The sequence below is a fragment of the Panthera tigris genome, chromosome D4, assembly GCF_018350195.1.
Source record: "Panthera tigris isolate Pti1 chromosome D4, P.tigris_Pti1_mat1.1, whole genome shotgun sequence".
Classification (NCBI taxonomy): Eukaryota; Metazoa; Chordata; class Mammalia; order Carnivora; family Felidae; genus Panthera; species Panthera tigris.
This window is the reverse complement of record NC_056672.1, coordinates 93,259,404-93,285,293: the sequence shown is the minus strand read 5'-3', so window position 1 is coordinate 93,285,293 and position 25,890 is coordinate 93,259,404. Positions and strand designations below refer to the sequence as shown.

General features: G+C 48.9%; 1 protein-coding gene and 1 long non-coding RNA gene across 16 annotated transcripts in view; one reads left to right on the top strand and one right to left on the bottom strand.

The window, feature by feature from the left end:
* The window catches only part of EHMT1 (euchromatic histone lysine methyltransferase 1), a 151,700-nt gene that overhangs the window by 76,975 nt on the left and 48,835 nt on the right, over positions 1 to 25,890 (bottom strand). For 7 of the 12 annotated variants that reach the window (XM_042964405.1, XM_042964409.1, XM_042964408.1 and 4 more), the window contains 2 exons: positions 9,057 to 9,123; positions 893 to 1,449 (listed from right to left, as the gene is read on the bottom strand). In XM_042964405.1, coding sequence (XP_042820339.1) covers positions 893 to 1,449; positions 9,057 to 9,123 — 624 coding nt within the window. Of the gene's footprint in view, positions 1 to 892; positions 1,450 to 3,254; positions 4,035 to 9,056; positions 9,124 to 11,037; positions 11,207 to 13,771; positions 13,790 to 25,890 lie in introns of those variants that run through there. The other 5 variants (XM_042964404.1, XM_015542407.2, XM_042964407.1 and 2 more) reach the window with 5 other exon arrangements.
* On the top strand, positions 11,164 to 25,710 carry LOC102948483. 4 transcript variants are annotated; one of them, XR_006210527.1, is made up of 5 exons: positions 11,164 to 11,436; positions 20,508 to 20,633; positions 21,494 to 21,595; positions 23,141 to 23,287; positions 24,877 to 25,710. It is a non-coding gene; the product is annotated as an uncharacterized LOC102948483 (long non-coding RNA). The 4 variants fall into 4 exon arrangements; XR_006210528.1 differs by having other exon boundaries at positions 23,089 to 23,287; XR_006210530.1 differs by having other exon boundaries at positions 20,508 to 20,640.

The window sequence follows — 25,890 nt, the reverse complement described above, 5'->3', positions numbered from 1 at the left end:
AATCAAAGCTGGAAAACACATAAGGAGCCATCTGAGGAGACAAAAGACCCCATGTCCATGTCAAGAGCTCCACAGAAAGAAAAGCTGTGCAAAGCATTTTTCTAGAACTGACGAAAGACACACATCTCACACCGACAAGGCCCAAGGGGACAGGCCTACTCATGCAACCCTGGAAGGATGCAGAGAGGAAATCACACATGACCCACTAATGACGAACAGTCAGACTCACCAGCAACGCCAGGCGCAAGAAATCCCGAGGGAACTAGACCTAGAGCTCATCCCCAGCCAGATCAACACAGAACTGGGAAGACAAAACATGACTATGGACATTCTGAGAAAACGCAGCAGGCACCGAATATTCACTGGTGGCAAAAGCCACCTCACCCAGCATGACACTGGGATCTCGCTGCTTGTTCCCTGCTCCCAGGGGCCTACCATGAAAACAGGGCGTGTCATCAGGATGTCCCTCGTCCCTACCCTCTGTCACACCAAGAAGCTAACCAAGTTCCTGACTACTTCTCTCCAGAGTCAGTGCTCAGCCCTCCTGTGCTGGGATGCAAGCCCCAGGCCCAAAGCAGAGGAGGAGGTCTCCACACGAGCATCTGATGCATCTGGTCTTAGCGGGCAACCGACACCCAAAAGCAGCACAAAGCCCCGAAGGCGGGCTGGGAGGGGTCATCTGCCGGTGGTTCACACCTGAACTGTCAGCAGCCTTTCCTCATCTTCCCAGGCCCACAGACAACCACCTGTGGGGCAACCACTGCCATTTACTGGCCTTTCTCCTTCACGCACAGAGTCCGTCTGCCGTCACCGTGACAAAAGCGAATACAAACAGGAAGGAAACAGCGCAACAGACACGAGAACAGCCCCGTCCCGACGAGGATCGCATTACCAGGCCCAGGATGGATTTTGGCATGGTCTTCCGTGCCCTGTGAACCTTGACGTCGGCACCAGGGCCCGAGGGCTTCTTGTCCTCCGTGTCTTTACTCGCTTCCGCAAGCTTGGCCGGTGCTGTGGCTGGCGTCTGAGAAAAAGCACTAGGAGTCCTCCCTTTGCCGGAACCTCCGGGAAGGGTTTTTGCAGCATGACCAGGAAGCGAGGAAGCCAAAGTGCTGGTAATCCGCATGGGCTGTTCCTGCAGGGGTGGTTTATTCAAGAAGTACCCATTGCTCCCGATGACAGAAGTCTGTGTGAAGTCATCTGTGTTGACGTGGTTTTGCTTCCCCGTCTCACTGTCTCTGTCTGAAACCCCATTTTCAGCTATTCGAGCTAGTTTGTTGGTACCGTCCTGTGGGCTGACCGCTGTGTTCTCCTGAGTGTGCTGGGCTGCAGTCACGTGGCTGCTAGCCTCGCTCTTTCCACAGGACCCATTAGCTTCGCCGTCTGAGGCCACGGGGCCCTCTCCTCCCTGCTTCTCCGATGCGCCTCCATCGGCTGCCATAGATATCTCTGTGAACAGAGGAGACGGCGTCAGAGGTTGTGGACCTGCCCTGCCATGACACGACCCACACAACAGTTACCATTTCTCTAGGTAGTCTACATAAAGCTATCCAAGGGAAAATCATTTCACGTCATGTACACAAAGATTTAAGGTCAGAGTAAATGTAAAATGATGTGTTAGGGGCGCCTGGCTGGCTTAGTCAGAAGAGCAAGCTACTCTTGATCTCAGGGTTGTGAGTTAAGCTCCGTGTTGGGTTAAAGAGATCACTTAACAATAAATTTCAAAAGGGGTGCCTGGGTGCCTCAGTCACTTAAGCATCCAACTTCGGCTCAGGCCATGATCTCACGGCTCCTGAGTTTGAGCCCTGCAACAGGCTCTGCACTGACAGTTTGGAGCGTGGAGCCTGCTTCAGATTCTATGTCTCCCTCTCTCTTTGCCCCTCACCAGCTCATGCGCACATTCTCTCTCTCTCTCTCTCTCTCTCTCTCTCTCTCTCTCTCAAAAATAAATACTTTAAAAAATTAATTTAAAAATAAAAATTAAAAAATCTTTTAAATCTAAGAAAATAAAATAAAATGTCTTAGACATTAATTTTGGAAGTTAGTTGGTTAAAGTCTAGAGAAGGCCAAACCCTGAACAGGGGAATCTGCCCTGAGCTCAGACATGCTGGCTATCTGTCCATCCTGTGTGGGAGGTACACTAAGGGCCTGCAGTCCTGCCTTGGGGGACACAGTGTAAAACCAGAAGCACAAGATAAACACTCCTCAAGATTCCAAAATATTACACGGATTTGCATATCCACCAGGAACAAACACACCACTGTAAAATAAAACTGTTTAAAGATAGAAAGGTTTCAGAAGTAGCTTCACAAGAACAAACTTAAAGAAAGTGGGTAATACACCAGAAAAAGGGTCCTATTTTCAGTATATCAGTCAGAAAGCCCATTACAAACCCCTGGACTACAAGCCTATTCTCTATAAGAGCTCGGTCTCCCAGGACAGTTCTGACAGACCTTGTCTGGGACCAGTTATATATAAATGCCTTTTAATATCAGAAAATCTACAAAGATATGTAACCTCATGGCAGACCAAAGCAGAAAGCCCATGACTACACTATGGATGCAGAGAGAGCTTCGGTCAAGTTCAAGACTCTACCCATCCCAGTCCCTTTACTCCAATAACTCTCACGGGAGACCCCATCGTTATGATACTGTCTGTCCCTCTGCCCTAGAGTGTCAGGTCTGCAAGGAGAGTTCTGTCTGTCTATCCACGACATGCCCTGAGACAGAAACAGGGCCTGGGACACAGTATGAGCACAGTAAATACTTCCTAAATGATTACACAACTATAAATTAAGGGTTTTCATTTAAAGTTTATTTCCTTATTTTTGAGAGAGATAGGGAGAGAGAGGATCCCAACCAGGCACCGTGCTGACAGCATGCAGCCGGGCGTGGGGCTCACACCCACAAACTGTGAGATCAAGAGTCGGACACTCAACCGACTGAGCCGCCCAGGTGCCTCTCCACCACCTTATTCTAAAATATTGAGGGAAGAACAATTTTCCCCAACACCAAAGTAAATTATGAAAAAGAACAGCAAAGGCACAGGGAGACAGGTTCCCTCCCCTGGAGAAGGGTACCACAGGCCTCTCCACTACCCCACCACAAGAGGAGCTGGGGTGCCTGCTGGTCACAGCAGGGTCGTGGACAGCAGCCCAAGGGGGTGGGCTGGACAGAAGGTAGATTTCCCAGGTCACAGCTTAGACCTGCTGGTTCTGAATTTCTGAAGGTGGGCTCCACACATCTGGGCCTCACCGAGACCTCCAGTGGCTCATCCACAAATCTGAGTTTGAGAAACACTTGTCTTAGGAGGTCCGAAAACCTCAAAGCTGACAAGGGAAAACGCAGAGAACAGATCTGTGACCTAGAAACAGGGAAAAGCTTTGTTATTCATCAAAAGCATAAGTTGTAACAGTAACAAGAAAAGATAAATGTGATTACACAGAATGATGTAACAAGATATAGGTATCTGGTCTCTGCCCCTGGCTCCTGACACAGCTCAGGAAGGGACTCTGGATGCGCTCTTGGATGGGGCTGGTCACCAGAAACACAAAGTCACAGTAAGAAGCTTGGACTCCATCCTCCAGAGAGGGGAGAGGGGCTGCAAGACTGAGTTAATAATGCATCATGCTTACATGAGGACACCGCCACAGAAATCCCCGAACCACAGGGTTCGGAGAGCTTCCAGGTGGGTGAACACACCCACATGGGGAGGACGGTACGCCCAGAGAGGGTAGCGAAGCTCTGCAGCCCTTCCCCAGTACCCTGTCCCATGCATCACTCCCACTGGGCTGTTCCTGAGTTCTGTAAGTGTTCCAGCAAATTACCAAACTCGAGGAGAGCGTTGTGGGAATCTCCAATTCACAGCCCATCAGTCAAAGTCGTGTGTGCCCTGGGGACCCTCTGCTTAGGACTGGCATCTGAAGCGGCGGCAGCTTTGCGGGACCGAGCCCCTGACCTGTGGGATCAGCCCTGAGTCCAGGGAGACAGTATTGGAACTGAGTTGCTTGTGGGACACCCAGCTGGTGTAACAGAGAGCTGGAGACCTGCCTGGTGTGGGAAAGCCCACAGGCATGGTGTTGGCTTGTCCTGAGAGTCTGGTAAAGAAGGGAAGGGCAGTGTTCCTCTCAGAGGTCGGAACTGTAGCTACCTGCCATTGCTACCAGTATCTGGCCAGAGCCACCAAGCAAGAAAAAGTAACAAAGGGTGCTGGGGTCAGAAAGAAGCAGCACCATCCATTCCTAACTGACATGATCCCATGTAGAAAATCCAAAGTAACCAACAAGAAAGCTGCCAGAACCAAAGGCAGAGTTTAGAGAGACTGATTATAGAAATGAAACCTAATCTAAACTGTATACCTTATATAAAAATTAATTCAAAATGGAAAAGAAATGTAAGTGTAAAACTATGAAACTTTTAAGAAAAAAAAAAAAAAACTGAAAAAAATCTTCAGGATCTAGGGGTAGGCAAGACATCTTATCCTTGACACCAAAGCACAATCCCTAAAAGGAAAAGCAATAAACTAGACTTCATCAAGAGTAAAATTTCTCAAAACTAAACAGCAGCAACTCCAAACAACAAGGAGACCGCGCTTGACAGCCACGGATGGGAATAATTACCAACAGAGACAAGGACAGGACATCACCGCCGTGCACCGCACTATTGCTGCAGTGGTTCTGGAAAGTTTTGGCAGCTTCTTCCAGGACTAAACACGCACTTAGCACGTGACAGCAGATGTGGTCATGGGCATTTACCCCAGAAAAATGGAAAGCTGCGCCCAAACCAAGATGAACACACATGTTCACAGTGGCTTTACTGCAGCCGATGAGAACTGGAAACAGCCCAGATGTCCTTCAGAGAGTGAAAGGTTAGACAGATGTAGTCCATCCACACCACAGACTCCTACTTCAGAAAAGAAAGGAACAAACTGCTGACATGTGAAGTAACCTGGACAAATCCCCCAGGAAATGATGCTGAGTGAAAAAAGTCAATGCCAGAAGGCAGCACTCAGTACGACCCCATCGACAGAACACTTGTGAAAGGACAAAACCATGGCACTAGGGCCCAGACTCGCAGCCAGGGCGTAACTGCAGGGGGCCGTGGGGGAGGAGCCCCTGCACCATGAAGTGCTCTGCATCTGGCAGTGGGAGGGCACACAAACCTACACTGTGATGACGGACCAGGGATAAATGCACACGTGTGCGAGTAAAGCCAGGGAACCCGAGGAACCCAATACGCAGATTGTATCGACGTCCATATCCTGGTTGTGCTGTCATTACAGTTATGCAAGATGTCACTACTGGGGGAAACTGGGAAAAGGATACATGGGCTCTCTCTGTATTAGTTCTTATAAATGCACGTGGACCTCAATTACCTCAAAGTTCAGTCACAAAAAGATAAAGTGCAATGGAAAACTGGAAAGTAAAATTTTAGACACACCATTTACAACAGCATAAGCAAATACAGAAGAATCATGGCAACACCTGTACACCGAAAACAGTAACGTGTGGCTAAGAAAATTTTAAGAAAAGTAAAATAAATGGAGATATAAAATGGCTTGTCCGTGAAACAGAAGACTCAATATCGAGTCTTACATGTGAGTCAAGGAGCTGAGCTCTGACCCGGTGAAGAAAAGAATTCTCAGTGATGGGCATTCAGCAGAGATCCCGAACAGCTAACACCTTACTAGTAGGACTGAGCTACACCTGCTACCTGAGAAACGTTTCTCACACAACGGCAACAAACCAACTATTAACTGAAGGTTACTCTATTTCAGTGCTAAAAATGCTTACAAACAAACCAGTAAGAGGCCAAATTTGTCTGTGAATTAATCAATCAAGTGCCCTGGAAAAGCCCAACAATCTATTAGGGAACAGGGAGGTAGGGGAGACAACCAAACATAACATCGTGTTCAAGCCACAACAATATTATTCAAAACATCTAACCAAAATCACAAGACCTGTGAGGAAAAAGAGAATCCACAATGGAGAGAAAAGTCAGGCAATGAAACACCCAGACAGCGGCACCTGGCTGCCTCAGTCAGTGGAGTCTGTGACTCTGGACCCTTGGACTTGTGGGTTTAAGCCCCACATTGGGTGTAGAGATTACTTAAAAATAAAATCTTTAAAACCAAAACCACAAACACCCAGACATGACAGCAATGGTGGAAGCAGAAGGTACAGGCATTCCAACAGCTATTCCAGCACTGAACAGCATTTAAGGACAATAGGAGGCACCGGCACCACAGCCATCCGTCCACACGGACAACTGATTTTCAACAAGAGTGCAAGGACAATTCAACAGGGAAAGAACAGTCCTTTCAACAGATGGTACTGGGACAACTGGGTATCCACTCACAAAGGAATGAAGCCGCACCCCTATGTCACTCCATGTACAAAAATTAACTCAAAATGGATCAAAGACCTAGCTATAAGAGATAAAATTATAAAGCTCTAAGAAGAAAACACAGGCATAAATCTTTGCGACCTTCTATCAAACAATGGTTTCTTAAATGTTACACCAAATGCAAAAGGAGCCAAAGAAAAAACAGATAAACTGGATTTCATCAAAATGAAAAACTTCTGTGCTTCAAAGAGACACCATCAGAAAAACTGAAAAGACAAGCCACAGAATGGGAGAAAATATTTGCAAACTATATCTGCTAAGAAACTAGTATCTATGATATATAAGGAACTCTGACAATTCAACAATAAAAATCAATAAGCAATTTAAAAAGCAGGCAAAGGATCTAAAATGATACTCATCTGAAAACATACAAAGGGCGAATAAGCACATGAAAAGATGCTCAGCATCACTAATCATCTGGAAAATACATATCAAAACCACAATCAGACACCAGTTTGTACCCGCCCACTCAGATGGCTATAATCAAAATCACAGCCAGTAACAAGAGCTGACAGGAAGTAGAGGAACCGGACCCCTCCCACCCTGCTGGTGTGAGTGTAAAATGTATCCCTGCTGTGGAAATCAGTCTAACAATTCCTCAAAAGGAAGTCAAGACCTTGGCTCAGGGACAGTGTGTGAGAGAGGAAAATGGCACCTAGCATTATTTATCCACAACTTCTATCAGAAAAGGTCCCAGGAGGGGAGCCAGGGAGGGAAAAAGAAGAGTTGGAGACCGTGGGTGCCCATGAAAGAGGACACTTCAAGGAGTGGAGGGGAGCACAGTACCATGAAGAAACCCTCAGGCAGGTCTTAAGAGATCCCACCTGGATGAGGTCTCCCCAAGGCCCAAAGTGAGGGCAGGATGCAGGGCAGGACCACAACCCTCATTCGATCACGCAGGTGCCTGACTGGGTCAGACCTGAACTGGGGGCCCCCCAGAGAGCAGGGTTCCCACTGGGGAGGAAGTGAGGCTTGGAAATGGTCAGAGGAAGCGAAGCAGACACTGCTCAGCTTCGCAACCCACCTTGCTCCCAGGAGCCCCTAGAACTCTACTGGAATCGGAAGCAGCTCTGTTACAAAGGTGTGTCAGTGCAGCACGTCATGCAGAGAAAGACAGCCTGCCCTGTGGCCTGGCCGCCGGAGCACCCGCATTCCACGCTCACCCACGGTGGCCCTTGGCTGTGTGCACAGTGCTCACGTGAGGCGACTATGTGGATGTGAAAAGGTGTCACAGCAGCTCCTGGACTGCCTGAGAAGCAGACAGGGGCTGCAGCAATGCATGCTGGGTGGCCACGCTGCAGCTCAGGAAGGGCACGGAAGGGCAGCCACCAGCGTCGGCGGCAAGGTGGTACTCGGCAGGCCATCCCACCACCGCCGGGATGGCCTGCAAGGCATCGGGGGCACTCAGAGGCACACCCACCAAGACACACAGGTCAGTGATGGGACGCTGCGGGCCAACCCGCGGGGCCCGGAAGACGGGCCCCTGCTCTCCACTCATCTCTCCTGCCGTGCACACAACAGCAGTCTCACCAGCCACTGCCGGCGCCTCCGCACACCATCGTCTCTACGTTCTCGGGGGAGGGGATAAGCCGCCAGTCTGGCGGCCTGGGTGACCTTGGCCCAGCAGTGCGCCCCGCCTCAGCTCCCCCTCCTCTGAGGAGAGACAGAACCACACAGCACCGGCTGGCATGCGGCCAGAACACCAGGAGTGCCCGCGGCAGCCACCAGCTTCAGTGAGGAGGGACAGTGACGATCGTGGGCAGGTTCCTCCCGCGCTAACCTTCCGAGGCTGCTGGGATGATGCCGTGATACGTTGCTCAGCCCCAGTGCCCATGTGGCAGGCAGTCCAGGGCGGCTCGCCCATCTCCCCTGACAGACAGCCAAACGAAATCCCGTGTCTGCATCGCTCCCGAGCCATCAGCCTCATAGTGTCCGGCCAGCACGCGGCTCTGCAAAGTGAACTTCTCGGCAGCCCTCGCGTGGCTCATGTGTGACACAGCAGGACTCACTTGTCAGAGTCTATTCCGTAGCCCTAACCAACAGAGCAGAGTGCCTCCCACCGTGGCTCCTCACAGGGCTTCTGCTCTGCAAACGCCCCTTCTTCAGCCTCCCTGCACCTCCTGGCAACCCTGCTGTGTTCCAAGCCTCTAGTTTTACCTTGCCCAGAATGTCACACAAATGGAGTCACAGAGTACGTGGCCTGTGGGTTCGGCTTCCTTCACTTAGCAAAACACACTGAGTATCGTCTGTGCTGCCGTGAGAACAAAGCTGCCCCTTCTTCTGAGGTGCTGAGCACCGCCCGCCGTGTGCACGCCACAGGCCATAACCAGGTGATGCGCACCTGGGCACTTCCGCTTTGAGCGCCAGAAATAAAGCTGCCATAAACCTCACCACGACCCTTCTCACTTTCGACTTCCTGGGTGCACTTGAAGATAAGCATCTACCAGGTGTTTGCTTTTCACTCTTGGGTAAAGGCTCCCTTCTCTAGCAGATCTAGGTGTGTGCATTTGTGTCCACCTGGGGATGGGACACGGGAAGCCACGCAGTAACCCAAGTAAAAGCAAAGAAGTTGGGAGCCGGGGACAGGTGAGGAGACACCAGAGCGATGGGTCTTCTGGCCACTTCTCCCGAAGCGGCAAACTGCGCCCTTACCTTCCCTCAGCAGCTCTGTTTTCATGCAGCAATCCTGCTTCGTCTCCCCCTTCGCCGGAACTGCCTGCTAAAGAAGAAACAGCCATCAGCCTGGATTCACCCACAGGCAGACTAAGCAATTCGCCAACACGACTTCTCTAGATGGACGTGGTATCTGGATCCTGACAGAAACTCACTGTCAGGTGACTGCACAGTTAGGACATATTCAAACCAGCAGATACCAGTCACCTCCAGGAGGGAGAATGACACTCTGAAAGCAGCCCAAGGAAACTTCTACTTTATCTGCATTTTAGGAGACAGTCTCTTAATAATAAGAATGTGTTCACGCATCACTTACATAATTAGAAATCTCAAAAGTTTTGACTGTTACTGGAATGCTATAAATTGTATCAAAGTGCATTCTGCTGCTGATAACAATTCAACTAAGTATTTCAAATGAACAAAAACCTACAAAAAACTACAGAAATGGATAAATCAAGAAAATTCAATAAAAACGTCAATCATTAAATATTTGCTCTACTATGCGGAGGCATGAATTACACAACGTCTCTTGGAATTGTTTTTTAAAAATTCTTGCCTTAGGGAGAGTTAGAGTCTGGCTGGAGAAGCACACACAAAACACTCCTGATGGGGTCCCTGCAGGTGCAGCAGCCGCTGCCACCACGAGTCCATGGAGAAGCAGAAGGGGCAGACGCAGGCCCCCTCCAGGCCCCCTACTTACAACTTTCAGAAGCTAAGGGCAAAACCCCCAAAACACGTGTCTAACTTCCGTAACACATTCTCCAAAAGGCACCACAAAACATTCTCAGAACATTCCTACAGAACCTTGAGGTCCCTGATTTCCCTGAATGCCAAGCACGGCTCCTAAGAGCAGTGGCAGCGCCCCACCCTGTCGCCCTGGACCACCAACCCACCTCAAGTGTGCACAGCAGCCTCCCGCCCTGTGACGTCCCTTCTTCTTCAGTGTTTCCAGAATGTTCCCCCCAGCAGTTCCTAAACAGAGCTGATTTCATCTCCCCGGGTGGACAGGATGAGAGGGGGCGTGAGCATGGCTCAGCTCCCCCTACTGCCCTCCCACCTTCCCCTGGAGCACCACACGTGGCCCCACTGGTGGTTTTCAGAGTCTAAGTAGTGGACCCCGTTCTGTAATCCCTCTTAAACACTCCTGCCACAGGAAGCCAGAATTCGGTGCCAGGCACCAAGTTAAAATCCAGGAACTCAGAGACTTTCTCCCAGAAGGTGGGGAATATGTCCTTGCAGGGAGGGATCAAAGCTGGATGTGTCCCTCCTCAAAGCCCAGGGTCTTCCTAGGTGTTCATCATGGGCAGCAAAGCCGCAGGGCCCAGCCTCTGATCCTCCTTCCACACTCTGACCCCAGCTTCCTGTCCCCGGACCCTGCGGCCTCTCAATAGGCCAATCTCCCCCTTATCAGAAGGCCTCTCCTAGACCCTGCCTCGCCGGCCCCCTGGCACTCACCACCATCAAACATACCACCCAGCCTGTCTGCCCCACCAGCATGCAAACTCTGGCTCCACAGGAGGGGCCTGTCCTGTTCTCTGACATATCCCCGAAGTGTCGGCAATGCCCGGCGTGCAGAAGGAGCCGATGAGCATGTGGCCACAGAACTACTGGGGCCTTTCTAAGAGGACTGAGTAAGAAAGGCCGCTGGGCCCACTTCCATGTCTGCTTTCCACACAGCTACACACCTGTGTAGATTCTCTGGCACAACCTAGAGGCCCACAGCCAGTGTCTGCCGCATGAATAAAGGAGGCTGAGTGGTAGCCACTCTAACCCCTGACGGGTGAGGGCAGAGCAGGGCACGGCCAGTGTGAACGTCTCAAAGTCCAAAAGCCCAGGGACTGAGCCCAATGATGAGCTCAGCCCACAACTGAAGCAGGAAGAACAAAAATCTCCCAAATTCAGATGCTCTCTGTGGACCGAACCTATGTATGCTAACAAGAGGGAACATGGCTGTCATCACCTTCTCACAAGAGCCGGCAATCCACAAAATCAACACCAAACCAGGAGAGGGGTGAGGACGGAACACGGAGCCCAAACCAGTGACAAACTCCTGTACTGGCAAAAGCAGAACCAAACAGAACTTCAAGCCTGCCTGCGGTCCGCGTTGGGGTGGGGGCTGTGAGAACGGCCGGAGTCTCACAGGAGGAGGATAAGGATGCTGGCTCTAGAGCACGGGGCGGCGGGGAGGAAAGCAGCTGACAGTTGCACGCACAGCTGACGCTCTGGACACTGCACCGCACGGCCCCGAAGCAAGGACACCTCGGCAGCAACAAGCACACCACGCACAGAATCTTGGTTCCTCTCTACCACTTCCCACCGAGAGGACTGAGGCTCCTGGAAGAGAGAGAACCAATTCCAGGTGAGGGCAAGGAAAGTTCCAGACTCTCAGACTCCTAGAGCATGAGGTGCTGCATCACACTGTTGTCCACCCTCATATCTCTGGCCCCGAGATTTCCTACCAGCTGAGTAGAAGTCTCTCTGTGGGCTAAGCCTTTTGTGGCTACGCTGGGGCCGGCACAACACGCCCCGGTTGCTGGGCGGACACAGACCTGACATCACCGAGGAGCCACCAGTGAGACAGCTTCACAGGGCTGACTGGCACATGTCTCCATCTTTAATCAACTATCAACATTTAAAAGTAGGAGTGTGAGGTGCCTGGGTGGCTCAGTCGGTTGAGCGTCCGACTCCTGATTTCAGCTCAGGTCATGATCTCATGGTTGCGGGATCGAGCTCCAAGTTGGGTTGTGCACTGGGCGTGGAGCCTGCTTGAGATCCACTCTCTCTCCCTCGGTCCCTCCCCCGCTCTCGAGCTGTCTTTCTCTCTCAATCTCTCAAAAAAAAAAAAAAAAAAAAAAAAAAAAAGTAGGAGAGTTTACCAAGAATCTGGGTTTAGAGAGTCTGGGGAAATAAGAAGCCCGGGCAGAGCCCGAGGAAGGGCTCCTGGACTCCCTAACAGAGCCCTTGACCTCTGTATGTGGACCCAGGAAAACCCTCTCCTGCCCCCCTCTAAGCTCACCAGCAGCACCTGATATCCCTCCCAGGGTCAGGTCTTGGCCAGGCATCTCAGAAAGTAGGCAGGGGGCCACCTAACCCCATCTAATCCCAGCCCCCTGACCTCCTACAGCCCATCCAGGGTCAGGCCCAGATGCTCAGGCCTTGCCCCCACTCCCAGCCCATCACAGCTACACCCCAACCACCCACCTCTAGCCTATCCCCACAACCCACTCTCAAATAGGAGTTCTCTGGGGTCCCAAGACCCTTCCAGGGGTCCAAGAGGTCAAAGCTAGCTAGCTTCATGTAATACTAGGAGCCTACCTGCCTGTTTCACTGTGCTTACTTGGGTACCTTAGGAGCCAAAATGGCAGCACCAAATTAAACTTTTTATTTTTTTAATTTTTATTTATTGATTGATTTATTAATAATTTATTGTCAAGTTAGCTAACATATAGTGTATACGGTGTACTCTTGGCTTTAGGAGTAGATTCCCGTGGTTCATCCCTCACATACAACACACGGTGCTCATCCAAACAAGTGCCCCCTTTAATGCCCATCTCCCATTTTCCCTGCCCCACCCTCATCACCCCTGAGTTTGTTTTCTGTATTTAAGAGTCTCCTATGGTTTGCCTCCCTCTGTTTGTAACTTATTTTTCCTTCCCTTCCCCTACAGTCTTCTGTTAGGTTTCTCAAATTCCACATATGAGTGAACACATATAATATCTGTCTTTTTCTGACCAAAGTAAACTCCTAAGTGACTGAATTCTTCAACGCTATGCACTCAGGGCGGAAAAGCCAACCTCACCTGGGCATGCCCTTGTTGAGGCGGTGCAATCAGCAGTCTCCCCACGGGCCTTCTCATGAAGGCAGCAGACAAGAGGTAAGCAAGCAGCAATCCAGTCTGCTGGCCGCTCGGGAGAGGCCCGGGGCAGGCGCCGGGCTGAGTGTCACTCACTGGGTGTCTGCATTTGGAAGAACTGGCAAGATCCATGGCTACGCACGTGTGGATGCAGGCCAAACATGTTCTCAAAATAAACACAGTGAGCCCACGACCTCAAAGAAAAACCAACAGTATGTGTTGCCAATGTTAAAATTCTAGCTTCTGACTGGAAATTAGAATTTGGGTAAATGTGTATCTATCTGCCCCATGAGCTTCACAGCTGCTGGACACTTAAAGACTTTTGATGACAGAAGAGACGTTAATAAGAAAATACAATTTTCTGATCTCGGATGACGAAATGTGCCAACATTTGGAAGATCCCCATAATTTAGTGAGCCAGTGTTTCCCAAATGAGCAGTACCTAATCTTTATTTTTTTAAATTTTTTTTAATGCTTATTTATTTTTGAGAGAGACAGAATGCGAGCGGGGGAGGGACAGAGAGAGAGCAACACACAGAATCCGAAGCAGGCTCCAGGCTCTGAGCTGTCAACAGCACAGAGCCCGACCCAGGGCTCAAACTCACAAGCTGTGAGGTCATGACCTGAGCCGAAGTCAGATGCTTAACCAACTAAGCCACCCGGTGCCCCAAGCAGTACCTAATCTTTAAAACCACACATGACAGGAAGGTGCACTGAGATGCAAGGCCAACCATGGGTTTAAACCTCACAGGGAAGGAAGGCCATCGACATTCTGCTTTGCCCCATCAGGTTCTGGCACACTACAGCCAGCAACACATCCGGAATTATCTAAAAGGCTCACGTGTCTACACGAGGCTGGATCTTCCTCACATACTGCAACCAAACAGCACATCCCTGCAGTCAGAAGCCAGACAAGAAAGAGATACAACAACCTGTAAAGCAATGCCACACTTCTGTGGTTTTGTTTTAGAAAATAGTTATTTTTCACAGAAATTATTCACTTTAACATGTAAACAACAGGTTACAGGTTTACTTTTGTTATTTTTAAGTAAATATGGGTTTTTGTAAAGCTTCAGTTTTCATTTATGTTTTGGTCAATACCAGTAGATAGAACTCACATAAACAAGAGCCCTCTGGGGTCCTAAACAGCTTTTAGGGTTGTTGACTGGCCTTGAGGCCAAGCCATACATCAAGGACACCAAGCTCCCCCACATCACAGGCCTGCTGAAAATGCCTCCAAACCCCCCGGCGCGCCCAGGGCCAGGCATGGCAGGACAGGCCTCCCCGGATCACTCACGAATATACCTACAAACCACCTGTGTCCTGTCCCCACTGTCAGCCACATGTCCCAGCCATGAAATTAAGATTCATGACTTCTTCCCCCAAAAAACTCTGTTTTAAGAATATTACCTAACACACTTTCAAACAATACCAGAAGTATCCACTATTCTGCTCTGCATCTATTCGGATGCATTCAGGAACTCTTCTGATGAGCACTAACCATCACTCCAGGCCCCAGACAAGCCTCAGAGCCCAAAATAAGACCCCAACATCTCTGCCTTGTCTGCAGCTCTTACTTTTAGAACCCAAGCATCCTCCCTGCTCATTACTCTGAGTGACCACTGACAGTGGCACAGGGCAGAGGAGGAAGCAAAGGGGAGTGTGGAGGAGGAGGAGGAGGAGGAGGAGGAGGAGGAGGAGGAGGAGGAGGAAGAGGGAAGGAGGAGGAGGGGAAGGAGGAGGAGGGGGAGGAGGAGAAGGGGGGAGGAGGAGAAGGGGGGAGGAGGAGAAGGGGGGAGGAGGAATAGGAGGGGGAGAAGGAGGGGAGGAGGAGAAGGGGGGAGGGGGGGAGGAGGCAGCGGCTGCGGCCCAGAGGGCGGACTCCCACCCTGCACGTTCTTCTCTTCCTCACCCTTCGCCTCAACGAGGCTGCCTGGGGACCTGCGGTGAAACAGGAGCTAAGAAGCGGGCCCAAAAAGCGGGCACTAACAGCCCCCTCACCCGCTGACCCAGACTCCCATCCAACTTCACGGCCTAGGACAAATTCCGAGTTAGAGCAGCACCGTAACGGCCCACAGACTGAAGCGCCCCTGCGGGAGGGGGAAGCACCGCACAAAGTCTGTCCAGTATGCGATCAGAACGGACTATAAACCACAGCAATGGAGCAAACGTTTTGGGAAAGGCACACCAGAATAATGGGGTCCACTCTGCATGCACTTCATGTGCTAGAGTTAGAGCTGAACTTCTAGAAAATGACATTCTGCCCTTTGAATGTCCATCTGATGCACTGAAGCACTGCTGTGGATGGAGAAAAAAAAGAAGGAAAATTGTCCAGTCTGTGAAGTTTTTGCCCTTAAATACAAGTTGGTAGATTACGATATAAACAAAAATCTAGGAGAAAAATGTGTCCCGGGGTGACGCAGAACCTGACCCGTGCTGGAGTTACAAGGTCAAGTGCACTTCCAGCTACAGGTGTCCATTACATTTAGAGTTCAGGGATATGACACATCAATTTGTTTAGTGTAAGCACGTTTACCTGAACTTCATATGTAACTGGGCATCCTGTGTTTTTTATTTGCTGAATTTGGCAACCATGAACGGAGTCTATAAAAGTCAGCAAAAGACAAAAGGGCGCTAAGTTTCAATAATTCTGAAGTGGCAATGTTGACATTAAAAAAAAAATTGTTTTTTATTTTTTTTAACGTTTACTTATTTTTGAGAAAGAGAGACAAAGTGCAAGCCGGGGAGGGGCAGAGAGAGAGGGAGACACAGAATCCAAGCAGGCTCTGGGTTTTGAGCTGTCAGCACAGAGCCTGATGAAGGGCTTGAACCTACCAACTGGGAGATCATGACCTGAGCTGAAGTCGGACACTTAACCAACTGAACCATCCAGGCACCCTGCAATGTTGACATTTTAATTTTTTTTTAACTTTTTTAAGTTTATTTTTTTTTTTTAAGTTTTTTTTTAACGTTTTTTTATTTTTGAGTCAGAGAGAGACACAGCATGAACGGGGGAGGGGCAGAGAGAGGGAGACACAGAATCTGAAACAGGCTCCAGGCTCTGAGCCATCAGCCCAGAGCCCGACGCGGGGCTCGAACTCGTGGACCGCAAGATCGTGACCTGAGCTGAAGTCGGACGTTTAACCGACTGAGCCACCCAGACGCCCCTAAGTTTATTTATTTTGAGAGAGACAGCGTGAGCAGGGGAGGGGCAGACAGAGAGAGGGAGAGAGAGAGAAACCGAAGCAGGCTCTGCACTGCCACAACAGAGCCCAACGTGGGGCTCAAACTCACGAAAGTGTGATATCATGACCTGAGCCAAAACCGAGAATCAGATGCTTAACCGACTGAGCCACCCAGGCGCCCCAGTGTTGACATTTTTAAAAGGCAATATTCTCTGCCCTGTGAAATCATATTCCTAAGAAGAAAAACAATTTTTTTTTTTAGAGAAAGAGAGAGAGAGAGAGAGAGAGAGAGAGAGAGAGAGAGAGAGAGACGGCACAAGTGAGCGAGGGGCAGAGAGAAGGGGTGGGGGAGAGAGGGGGGCTCACCCAAAGTGGGGCTCGTGTTCACCCAGTTCACCCAACGTGGGACTCAAACTCACAAGCCATGAGATCACGACCTGAGCCAAAACCAGATGCTTAAAGACTGAGCCACCCAGGTGCCCCAGAAAAAGAAGTATTAATGAAACAATTTCTCCATAAGACAAAAGAACACAGAAGAAAATAAAACACAGAGGAAAAAACCCAAAGGCATTATAAAATCTTACTCCAGGGCCTTCAGATACCCTAATTTAATCCCACTCCAGCACTCTATCAGATGCCCAGAGCTGCAAGGCCCCCACCCTACCCCCGCCTCTGGCCTGCCTCCCCTGTGCCTCAGTCTAGACTCTGCCAGCCTTACAGACACAGGATGGTCCCAGTATGATCTGCACAGGGGAACGGCTGTGACCTCACCACCCACTCACACCTACCTTAAACCCTGCACGGCACATTTTATGCAGCCAAGACGCCTCTACTGCACAAAAACCAGAAGCAACCTCAGTACAGTCAGGCAACCAACCAATTCTAACTACACAAGACTACAGAGTATTTCTGAAGAAAAACACTCAGTTGTTTGTTTTTAAGGGTAACAAGAGAGGTACCTGGGTGGCTCAGTCAGTTAAGTGTCCCACTTTGGCGCAGGTTCTGATCTCGTGGTTCACGAGTTCGAGCCCCACATCAGGCTCTGTGCTGACAGTTCCGAGCCTGCAGCCTGCTTTGGGTTCTGTGTCTCTCTCTACCCCTCCCCCACTTGTGCTCTGTCTCTCTCTCTCTCAAAAATAAATAAAACCATTAAAAAAATTTAAAGTTAACAAGAAAAGAGGGCACAGGAGGAAGATGCCCAGATGTAAAGACCACAACAGTAGTATCTACTGTATTTTTTTAATGTTTGTTTGTTTGTTTATTTATTTATTTTGAGAGAGAGAAAGCACAAGCAGGCGAGGGCAGAGAGAAAGAGAGAGAGAGTGAGAGTGAGAGTGAGAGAGAGAGAGAGAGAGAGAGAGAGAGAGAGAGAGAATCCTAAGCAGGCTCCACGCTCAGTGCAGAGCCCGACTCAGGGCTCTATCTCATGAACCACGAGATCATGACCTGAGCCAAAATCAGGAGGTGGACACTTAACTGGAGTAAGCCACCCAGGCGCCCCCTTCTTTTCATTTTTAAATGTAGTACAAGACAGAAAGAAGGCAGTGCTGCCATTTTTACCCCACATCAGAATGTGTGTGGACATAATCTAGGTTTCAGCTAGGTTTTTCTTCATGATCAAAAGAAAAAATCTTGGGGTGCCTGGGTGGCTCAGTCAGTTCAGCATCTGACTTGGGCTCAGGCCACAATCTTGTAGTTCCTGAGTTCAAGGCCCGTGTCAGGCTCTGAGCTAATAGCACAGAGCCTGCTTCGGATCCTCTGTCTCCCTCTCCCCCTGACACCTCCCTCCCCTGCTCATGCTCTCTCCCTCTCTCCCTCAAAAATAAACCTTAGAAAAAAAGGAAAGAAAAGAAAAATATCTCTTACGAGTCTGTACCGTACCGTCACTTTATGTGATATAACCATAAAATAAGCATATAATAATCACTTACAACTTAAATAACACAGTATGTAAATAAAATAAAGGCAACCCCCTCGTGACACTTTAAATTAAATGCATTTTCCTCTCAGGGCAGACCGGGGTCTCCCCACTCTGCCCCTCAGTCAGCACTGCTTTCATCCACAGAAGGTGTTTCTCCATTGTCAATGGACGTGAAATGGCTGCATCAAACATAATTCATCATAATACAGTTAACTTCAACTTTACTACATTTGATTTCAGATAGTTTTTAAGAAGACAGTTTCTGCTACGCATACAGTATAAATTAAGACGGTTAAGATTTTGTGTAGAACCTTCGTTACTTTTCCATGCAAGAGTACGACCCATCACTTGTGTTTTATTTACTGTCAGCTCCTGTTTTATTTACAGTGAGCCCCCTCATCAGCACCTGTGCGGGTTCACCTGCAAGGCGAAGTGCCTGCCCCCACGGGTGAAGAGCCTCGGGCACAAGGTTAGGAACGTGCCCAAGGCCAGGCAGCATACCCTGTAGGTGAGGTAACAAACCCAGTTTCCCAGGGTTTGGAAAGGCTCAACCTCCCAGGTACCTGCCCCGCCGGGTTTCTACCACACTGCTGATTTTGTTTTCTTTTTGTAAAATAAACAATGGCTGTTGGAGAAAGATCACAGAAACTCTGACATCACCCCTTCGAAAGTTCCTAAAATTCAAAGACAAATAAGGGCTGGACCAAATTCTGGATAATCTGTAAGTATTTAAATAGTTTCATCCATTTAAACTGTAAAGATATCGGCAGAAAGAACCACGACACTGTGTCAGCTCTAAATCCGGACGGGCCTTTGGCTCATGAGAAGGAAAGCCTCCACTGCTCCATGGCAGCCTGTGAACCCCGGAAGGGCCGGCCAAGGACCCCCAGCGCCAGCCCAGGCTCAGCCCACCTCATCGGTAGCCAGTTACCTCTCAACAGATCAGACCAATGGTGTCCACATCACGAGGACAGCCAGGAACCACGGTAATGATAGCTCTGGACCAGCCCCACCGAGTCTCCACACTGCCAGCGGTGCAGCCAACCCCGGATGGTGGAAGCTTGGCCGGCCTCTACTCGGGCGGAACCACAACAAACGGGGGCTGGGAGCGCAGAGTAGTCTGAAAGGAAAACTTAAGAGGGAAAAAAGAGAATCATCTATCTCAGGGCCCTTTGGCTCACTTTTCCAGAGAGCTCTGTTCTCTCAGGTGACCTAAATTAGTGAAGCCCAATCGTAACGTGGCTTTCTCCACAAAGATGCAGCCATGCGGACTCCTGTGGAAAGAAGATCTTCCCCCACATTCATTCCAACTCCCCCAGTGATCCAATGGGAAAACTCTAGTCTCAACAATAAGGATCTAACCACAAAAAGTATCCTTCTTTATGACAGCAAGGGTGAAACCCTTAAAGGCATCAGAAATTTAAAACTGCTTCCAAATACTCTAACCTCTGAAGTGGAGTGGGGGTCCACTGGACAACAGACCAGCCCCACGGCTAGCACACACGGGCCAGGCCAGACCAAACCTACAGGGAGCAGCACATGTGGACAAACATTTCCTGACAGCCGGCTCCATGACTCGGCCATACAAATACGGAAGCCAACGTCGAACCAACCTGCCACACAGATCTCAGACCCTGCTGTGTGTGCATGGAGCCAGTGCTCTGGTCTGATCTTGGGCCTGAAAGCTGCTCCCCCTGCCCTGGCAGCACCAGCATTTCCAAGGCCACAGCCATCTCACAGATAAGCTCCCTCCCTTCTCAGGGCTCAAGCCACCCTGGACCCATGTATCCACATTATTCGGAACTCCTATTTTAAGCACAGATGTTGAGAAGGTTACTCTTTTAACTACTATACACACACACACATACATACACACACACACACACACACACACACACACACCCCTTAAGTTTGAAAAGAGTCAAAGCCATTCCAAAAAGAATTTGAGAGAAGGTGACCAACATGGCAGCCCACAGAGGAACCTGGTAAAGATGTGCCCACACTACAGGGGGAGGAGGGGGGGAGTCCATGTCCTCCCACGAAACTGCCATCTCCTCAATGCAGCCTCAAAGCACCCTTACCCTCGTGTTTTGCGGGGTGTGCCAGATTTCACATAGTATCTACTGGAGCTGTAAAGATACCCAACAATGGTGAAATACTAAGAAAAAGGAAGGGAAAATCCTCTCTAAACACGTAAGTGCATGCTTGCTGGACTCTGTGGTTCCAGGGGTGATCGCGCTTTCACATTTCACAGCTAGGAGGCCAATGGAAAGAAAAGCCCTTCTCCTCCAACAAAGAGCACACTGCTCACGGCTCACAGGCTTTCCTCACTCGGCCGCTGGAGGCAATCTGCAGCATCCGACACACAGGGCAAAGAGGACCTTCTCTCCCCAAGGGTGGAGATGTCATGGCTCTAGCCACCTTAGGAGAAATGCTAATTCTGACCTGCCATTTGTTCCTCTCTCCTTTAGGACTCTGCCCAAGATCTGGACCCAGAGACCGCGTCCTCTCCTCGAGAACTGCATCAGGGCCAGCGCAACACTGTCAACACCAAATGGATTCCCAAAGATGGGATGCGTCTTCTGTCCAGGAAACTTGTGAGATGTAGAGTGCTATCTGCTCACCCCCTAATTTTCAACTATTTTCCACATACCAATTTCACTAGCTAATTATCAAAAGGGGTGGGGAGAAAAAGAATGAATCCTTTCAATATCTGAGAGATTTCCTTTTCCCTCTTTTGTCTTTTTGTTTTTTCCCTTTGGCAGCAAAAGGAGTTAGTTCCTAATTTTGGAAAATACAATTACTATCCAAAGTAGCCCCAGAAATTACATTTAAGGGACTGTGAAATATCAGAACAGACTCCCTTTCCATCTGCTATTTAACCCTTAATTGGCTTCTCTGCAAAGGAAAAAAACCAAAGGCGCTACGTGCTTGCTGCTCCCTTGACCTAGGCTAGGCTTGGCTATTGTAGTTTTCCAAAGATGGCCAGACCAATGTGCACACGACCCTACACACCTCTCTAACAAGGTGATGCTGACATTCCTCCATGAGAGGTGGGCTGTGCTCCTTCGCCTTTAATAAGATGGGCTTTTGTGACAGCCTAGACCTGAGACTGTGGCTAAAGTGAGCTCCATGGTGCGTGAGGCCAGGTCACAAAAGCCCTGAGGACCCCAGAGCTGTGGCCACCTGTGGGCGTTCCAACCAGCAGCCCACACAAGAAGCACACACCACCAGAAGTGCAAGCCATCCCCAGTGCCGGAGGCTTCCAGCTGAGGCCCCAGGCTCATGGACCAGAAAAAAGCCATCACCCCCCCACACACACTGCCCTGTCTGAACTGCCAGCCCCATGAAGGATAACAAGTGATCACTGTTGTCTTTAGGCACTATGTTTCAGGGTAGTGAGCTAAGCATTAACAGACAACTCAAACAGTGCCCTTGTCCTTTGTGTCCCTTCCAGGCCACACCAAACACAGCCCTGGGCCTGGGACCCACAACAGAGGTCAGACCCCCATAGAACGTGATTTCCAGAGAAGACACAGCAAGCTGAGAAATGAAACAGGTGCGTGGACACCTGTGGGGAAAGCACGGCCTCTCCCACTCTGAACCGTGGCTCCACAGCCCCCTAAGCTTCCATGAGTTAAAGCATGCTATCTGAACCCTTTCCGGTCTGTGGAGGAAAACAAAAACAAAAGCCAGCCACACACCCAGAACAATCTCCCAAGTTATAACCGGCTAAGTGCTGGGCTATAGCAGGTGTCTGTTCTGAGGGCATAAACCAGGGAATGGGGGTCACACAATGTTTACTTTCAGTCTGACTTTCCACACGGTGAAGATATCTACACATATTTACCACATAAATATGCTGATTTCTTCTTTTATACGTCAGTCTCTTGTGAATTTGGATAGTATGATCATCACAATTTGGTTTACTGACAAAATCAAGTTTCCAGACCTGCAAAGGTGACACTTGCTTCCCATGGGGACCTTCTGCCTGGTTCTCACACTGACGGGTCCCACCCTACACAGCAGTGCAGGGGGTTCTCTACCTGGCTAAGCAGAAAACCAGTGGTGGGTCTGGGTACACCTAGTGCCATTAGATGCTCATGGGGCACACAACTCAACATGACACCAGGAAGACTCACAATCTTTGACATTGGAAAACATCTACTCCATCTCTCCTACTTTAACTCAGACTAAATTAAAATGAAAATGGACTCCATTAGAAAGGAGGATGTCTTTGAGGCGCCTGGGTGGCTCAGTTGGTTAAGTGTCAGACTTCGGCTCAGGTCATGATCTCGCGGTCTGTGGGTTCGAGCACCGCGTCAGGCTCTGTGCTGACAGCTCAGAGCCTGCAGCCTGCTTCAGATTCTGTGTCTCCCCCTCTCTCTGACCCTCCCCCGGCTCACACACTCTCTCTCTCTCAAAATAAAGACACACACACAAAAAATTAAAAAAAAAAAAAAAAGAAAGAAATGAGGATGTCTCACTGGCAGAAAGGCACAGAGTGGAGACAACAGGGCCACCAGGATGCAGCAATCAGCTGTGCGCCTAACACAGGCCTGTCCACCAGCTACATCCACATGCACCACGGTGACTCAACAGTGAGAGTAACCTTACAAGGCCAGAGTAACTCAGTTCCACTCCAAAGATCTAGCTCTTAGTTCCTCAGTTTCAACCAAGTTTTTCCTAATATAAAACCATCACGAAGGGAAATCACTCAACATGATGTCATTTGTTATACCCTTAGGTTATCAATATAAAAAACAAAATGGGCAACGTGGCTCAGAAATACAGTCGTCCTAACAAACTCAGTAACAGAAATCCACAATGTGGGACATTCTGCAAGACCACTGACATAGCTTCCTCATCGCAAAAGATGAAAGATATTAGCAGGGGTAATGGTTGCAGATATCAAATATAACAACCAAATGCAAAGTGTGGATTCTGTTAGGATCCTAATTTAAACCAACCAACCATAAAATGACATTTTGACATAATCGGAGGGTGATTTTAAAATAGATGTCATCAAGCAATCACTTCAAATTTTGTTAGGTGTGAAAACAACACTGTGGTTACGTAAGGATGCCTTCTGCGTTTTTAAAAGGTACGTCCTCTGAGTTGAGAAGTGGAAGTTTCGCGGCCTCTATGGTGTGCTCCAAAATACCACAGCAACAAAAAAAAAGGAAAAGGAAGAGAAGGAACGAACAAGATAGGAACCATGTGGCAAAATCTTGACCATGATCATGGAATTGTAAGTCGTCTACTTTGCACATGATAGAAACTTAAATTCTTCATAAAATCCTAAAGAAAAACTAGTTCTAAACTACAGATGACATCTGAGTGTCCTGCAGAGCTCAACATACAGTCCACAGCAGGCCTGACACCCTCACACGATTCAAGCTCAGCTCTCTGCTGACCAGGCATGGTACCTTGCTGCCTTACTTTCCTCTTGACCAAATGGGTACAACTATCCAAAACCCAGCTCAGAGGGCTCAGGAAGCTGCAGAACGTTCAAAACGGTGGGCAACACACAATAAATTCCGGCCACTTTTACTGCTCGATGTACTTAGTACATACATCATAAAGATATTTCTAGTATCTGCCATGTGCCAGACATAAACTTGTCACTCATTCCCCAAAGTCAACTGTTCAAACGCAAGCGTGTCTCAAGCTGGCCCCAGCCCCAGTGGATTCTGTGCACCCTATCTGCCCCAGTGACCAGTCACCACACTCACTGCTCTCTTGTCTCCATCCATGCCCTAGAAGAGCAGCAGCTATTTTCCTTTTCCAAAGATCCCATTACTGCCATGCTCAAAAGCTATGAAGGACCAGTTCCCAAAAGGGTGGGTCTGGCCCCACTACTCGGACCATCTCAGGGAGGGGCTGCCACACTCCCCCAGCTCTCTAATGTCACACTTCTCTTAAGACTCCCCACGAGTCTTCAATACCACACCCTCTTTTGAAAGAGGCCATGGTCCAGCCCACACATGTCCACTCCCTCGTCACCAGCTTTGAGGCCAGCCCCTCCCCAAGTACTCATAGACCTCACTTAACTGGAGTCCAAGAGCATCACTCACTGCCAATACACACGGCAGGGCCACACATCAAGTCAACGTACAAGCTCATGACTCTTCCCCAGACACAAAACACGCACATAAAAAAATGTCTTCTGGGGCGCCTGGGTGGCTCGGTTGGTTGAGCGTTCAACTTTCTGGCTCAGGTCATGCGTGATCTTGTGGTTCGTGGGTTCGCACTCTACATTGGACTCGCTGCTGTCACAGTGCAGAGCCTGGAGCCTGCTTCGGATCCTCTGTCCCCGGCTCTCTCTGCCTCTCCCCCACTCGCGCTCTCTCAAAAATAAATAAAACATTAAGAAAAAAAAATTTTTTAATGTTTTCTTACTTTTTACTATTGTAAGAACTCCCTTCTAAAAAGATTGATTAGAAAAAAACCATCTGACTCTAGATTTCAGCTCAGGTCATGATCCATGCGGACAGTGTGGAGCCTGATTAAGATTCTCTCTCTCTGCCCCTCTACCCTGCTAGTACACACGCTCTCTGAAATAAAAAATTAGAAATAAATAAATAAATAATAAAGGAAACACTCAAAGGCACATATAAATATACTTTATGAATGCCAATAAAGGAGACCTTCCCCTGACAATATTTTGGCATCTTGACCAGTATCGGCCGATTGTTTCCTATAATTCCCATTTTATCCCTTTTCCAAATTCTTCCACAGTCCAGTCAACTTTCTCATCAGTTCTGCCTACTTTGCACTTCAACAGAATCAGCAACTTCCCATGGATTTTTAGTAAACTGTGCTTCATTTCTATTTCAGGAAACAAGAACCATTTTAAAAGCTCCTGTATTGAAGGACTAAGGGAACAAAACGACCAGAGCCAAGGAGGCACAGAGCCATGATCTCTGACTGGAGGGGACGAGGCTGGGAGATGGCACCCACTTCACATTGACTGGGACAGCCATGGTCAAAAAGATGAGCCAAAACAAAAACAAGTGCTGGCAAGGATGTGGAGAAGCTGAAACCCTCACGCGTTGCTGGCGGAAATGCAAAATGACGTGGCTACTGTGGAAAACGGTTTGGTGGTTCCTCAGAAAGTTAAAGAAAGAATTACCACATGACTCAGCGATTTACTCCTGGGTGTACACTCCAAAGACTGAAAAGAGACACTCAAACAGATGCTTGTACACAAACATTCAGAGCAGCACTATTCACAACAGTCACAAGATGGAAAAAACTCACATGTTCATCAGCAGATGAATAAACAAAATGTGGTCTATGCATACGAGGGAAGATTACTCAGCCAGAAAAAGAAATGAGGCTCTGCCACAGGCCATCGCGCAGATGAACCTTGAGAACATTACGCAGAGTGAGATGCGCCAGGCACAAAATGACAAATCAGTCTACTTACATGAAACACCTACTTCAGGCAAATTCATAGAGACAAAAAAAGGAAAGGAGAGTTACTGCTTAATAGGTACAGAGTTTCTGCTTGGGGTGGCAAGAATGTTTTACAAACAGGCAATGATGATGGTCACACAACACCGTAAACATACTTATGCCACCAAAAGTAGGCTTAAAAATGGCTGAGGGGCACCTGGGTAGCTCAGCCGGTTAAGCTTCTGCTCTTGATTTCGGCTCAGGTCCTGATCTCAAGGTTAGTGAGTCTGAGCCCCGAACTGGAATTCTCTCTCTCCCCCTCTCTCTGCCCCTCCACTGCTCACGCATGCTCTCTCTCCCTCAAAAATAAATAAACTTTAAAAAATGGCTGAAACAATAAGACTTATGTTTAAGCATATTTTACCACAATAAAAAAGAAAGACGCGGAAAAAG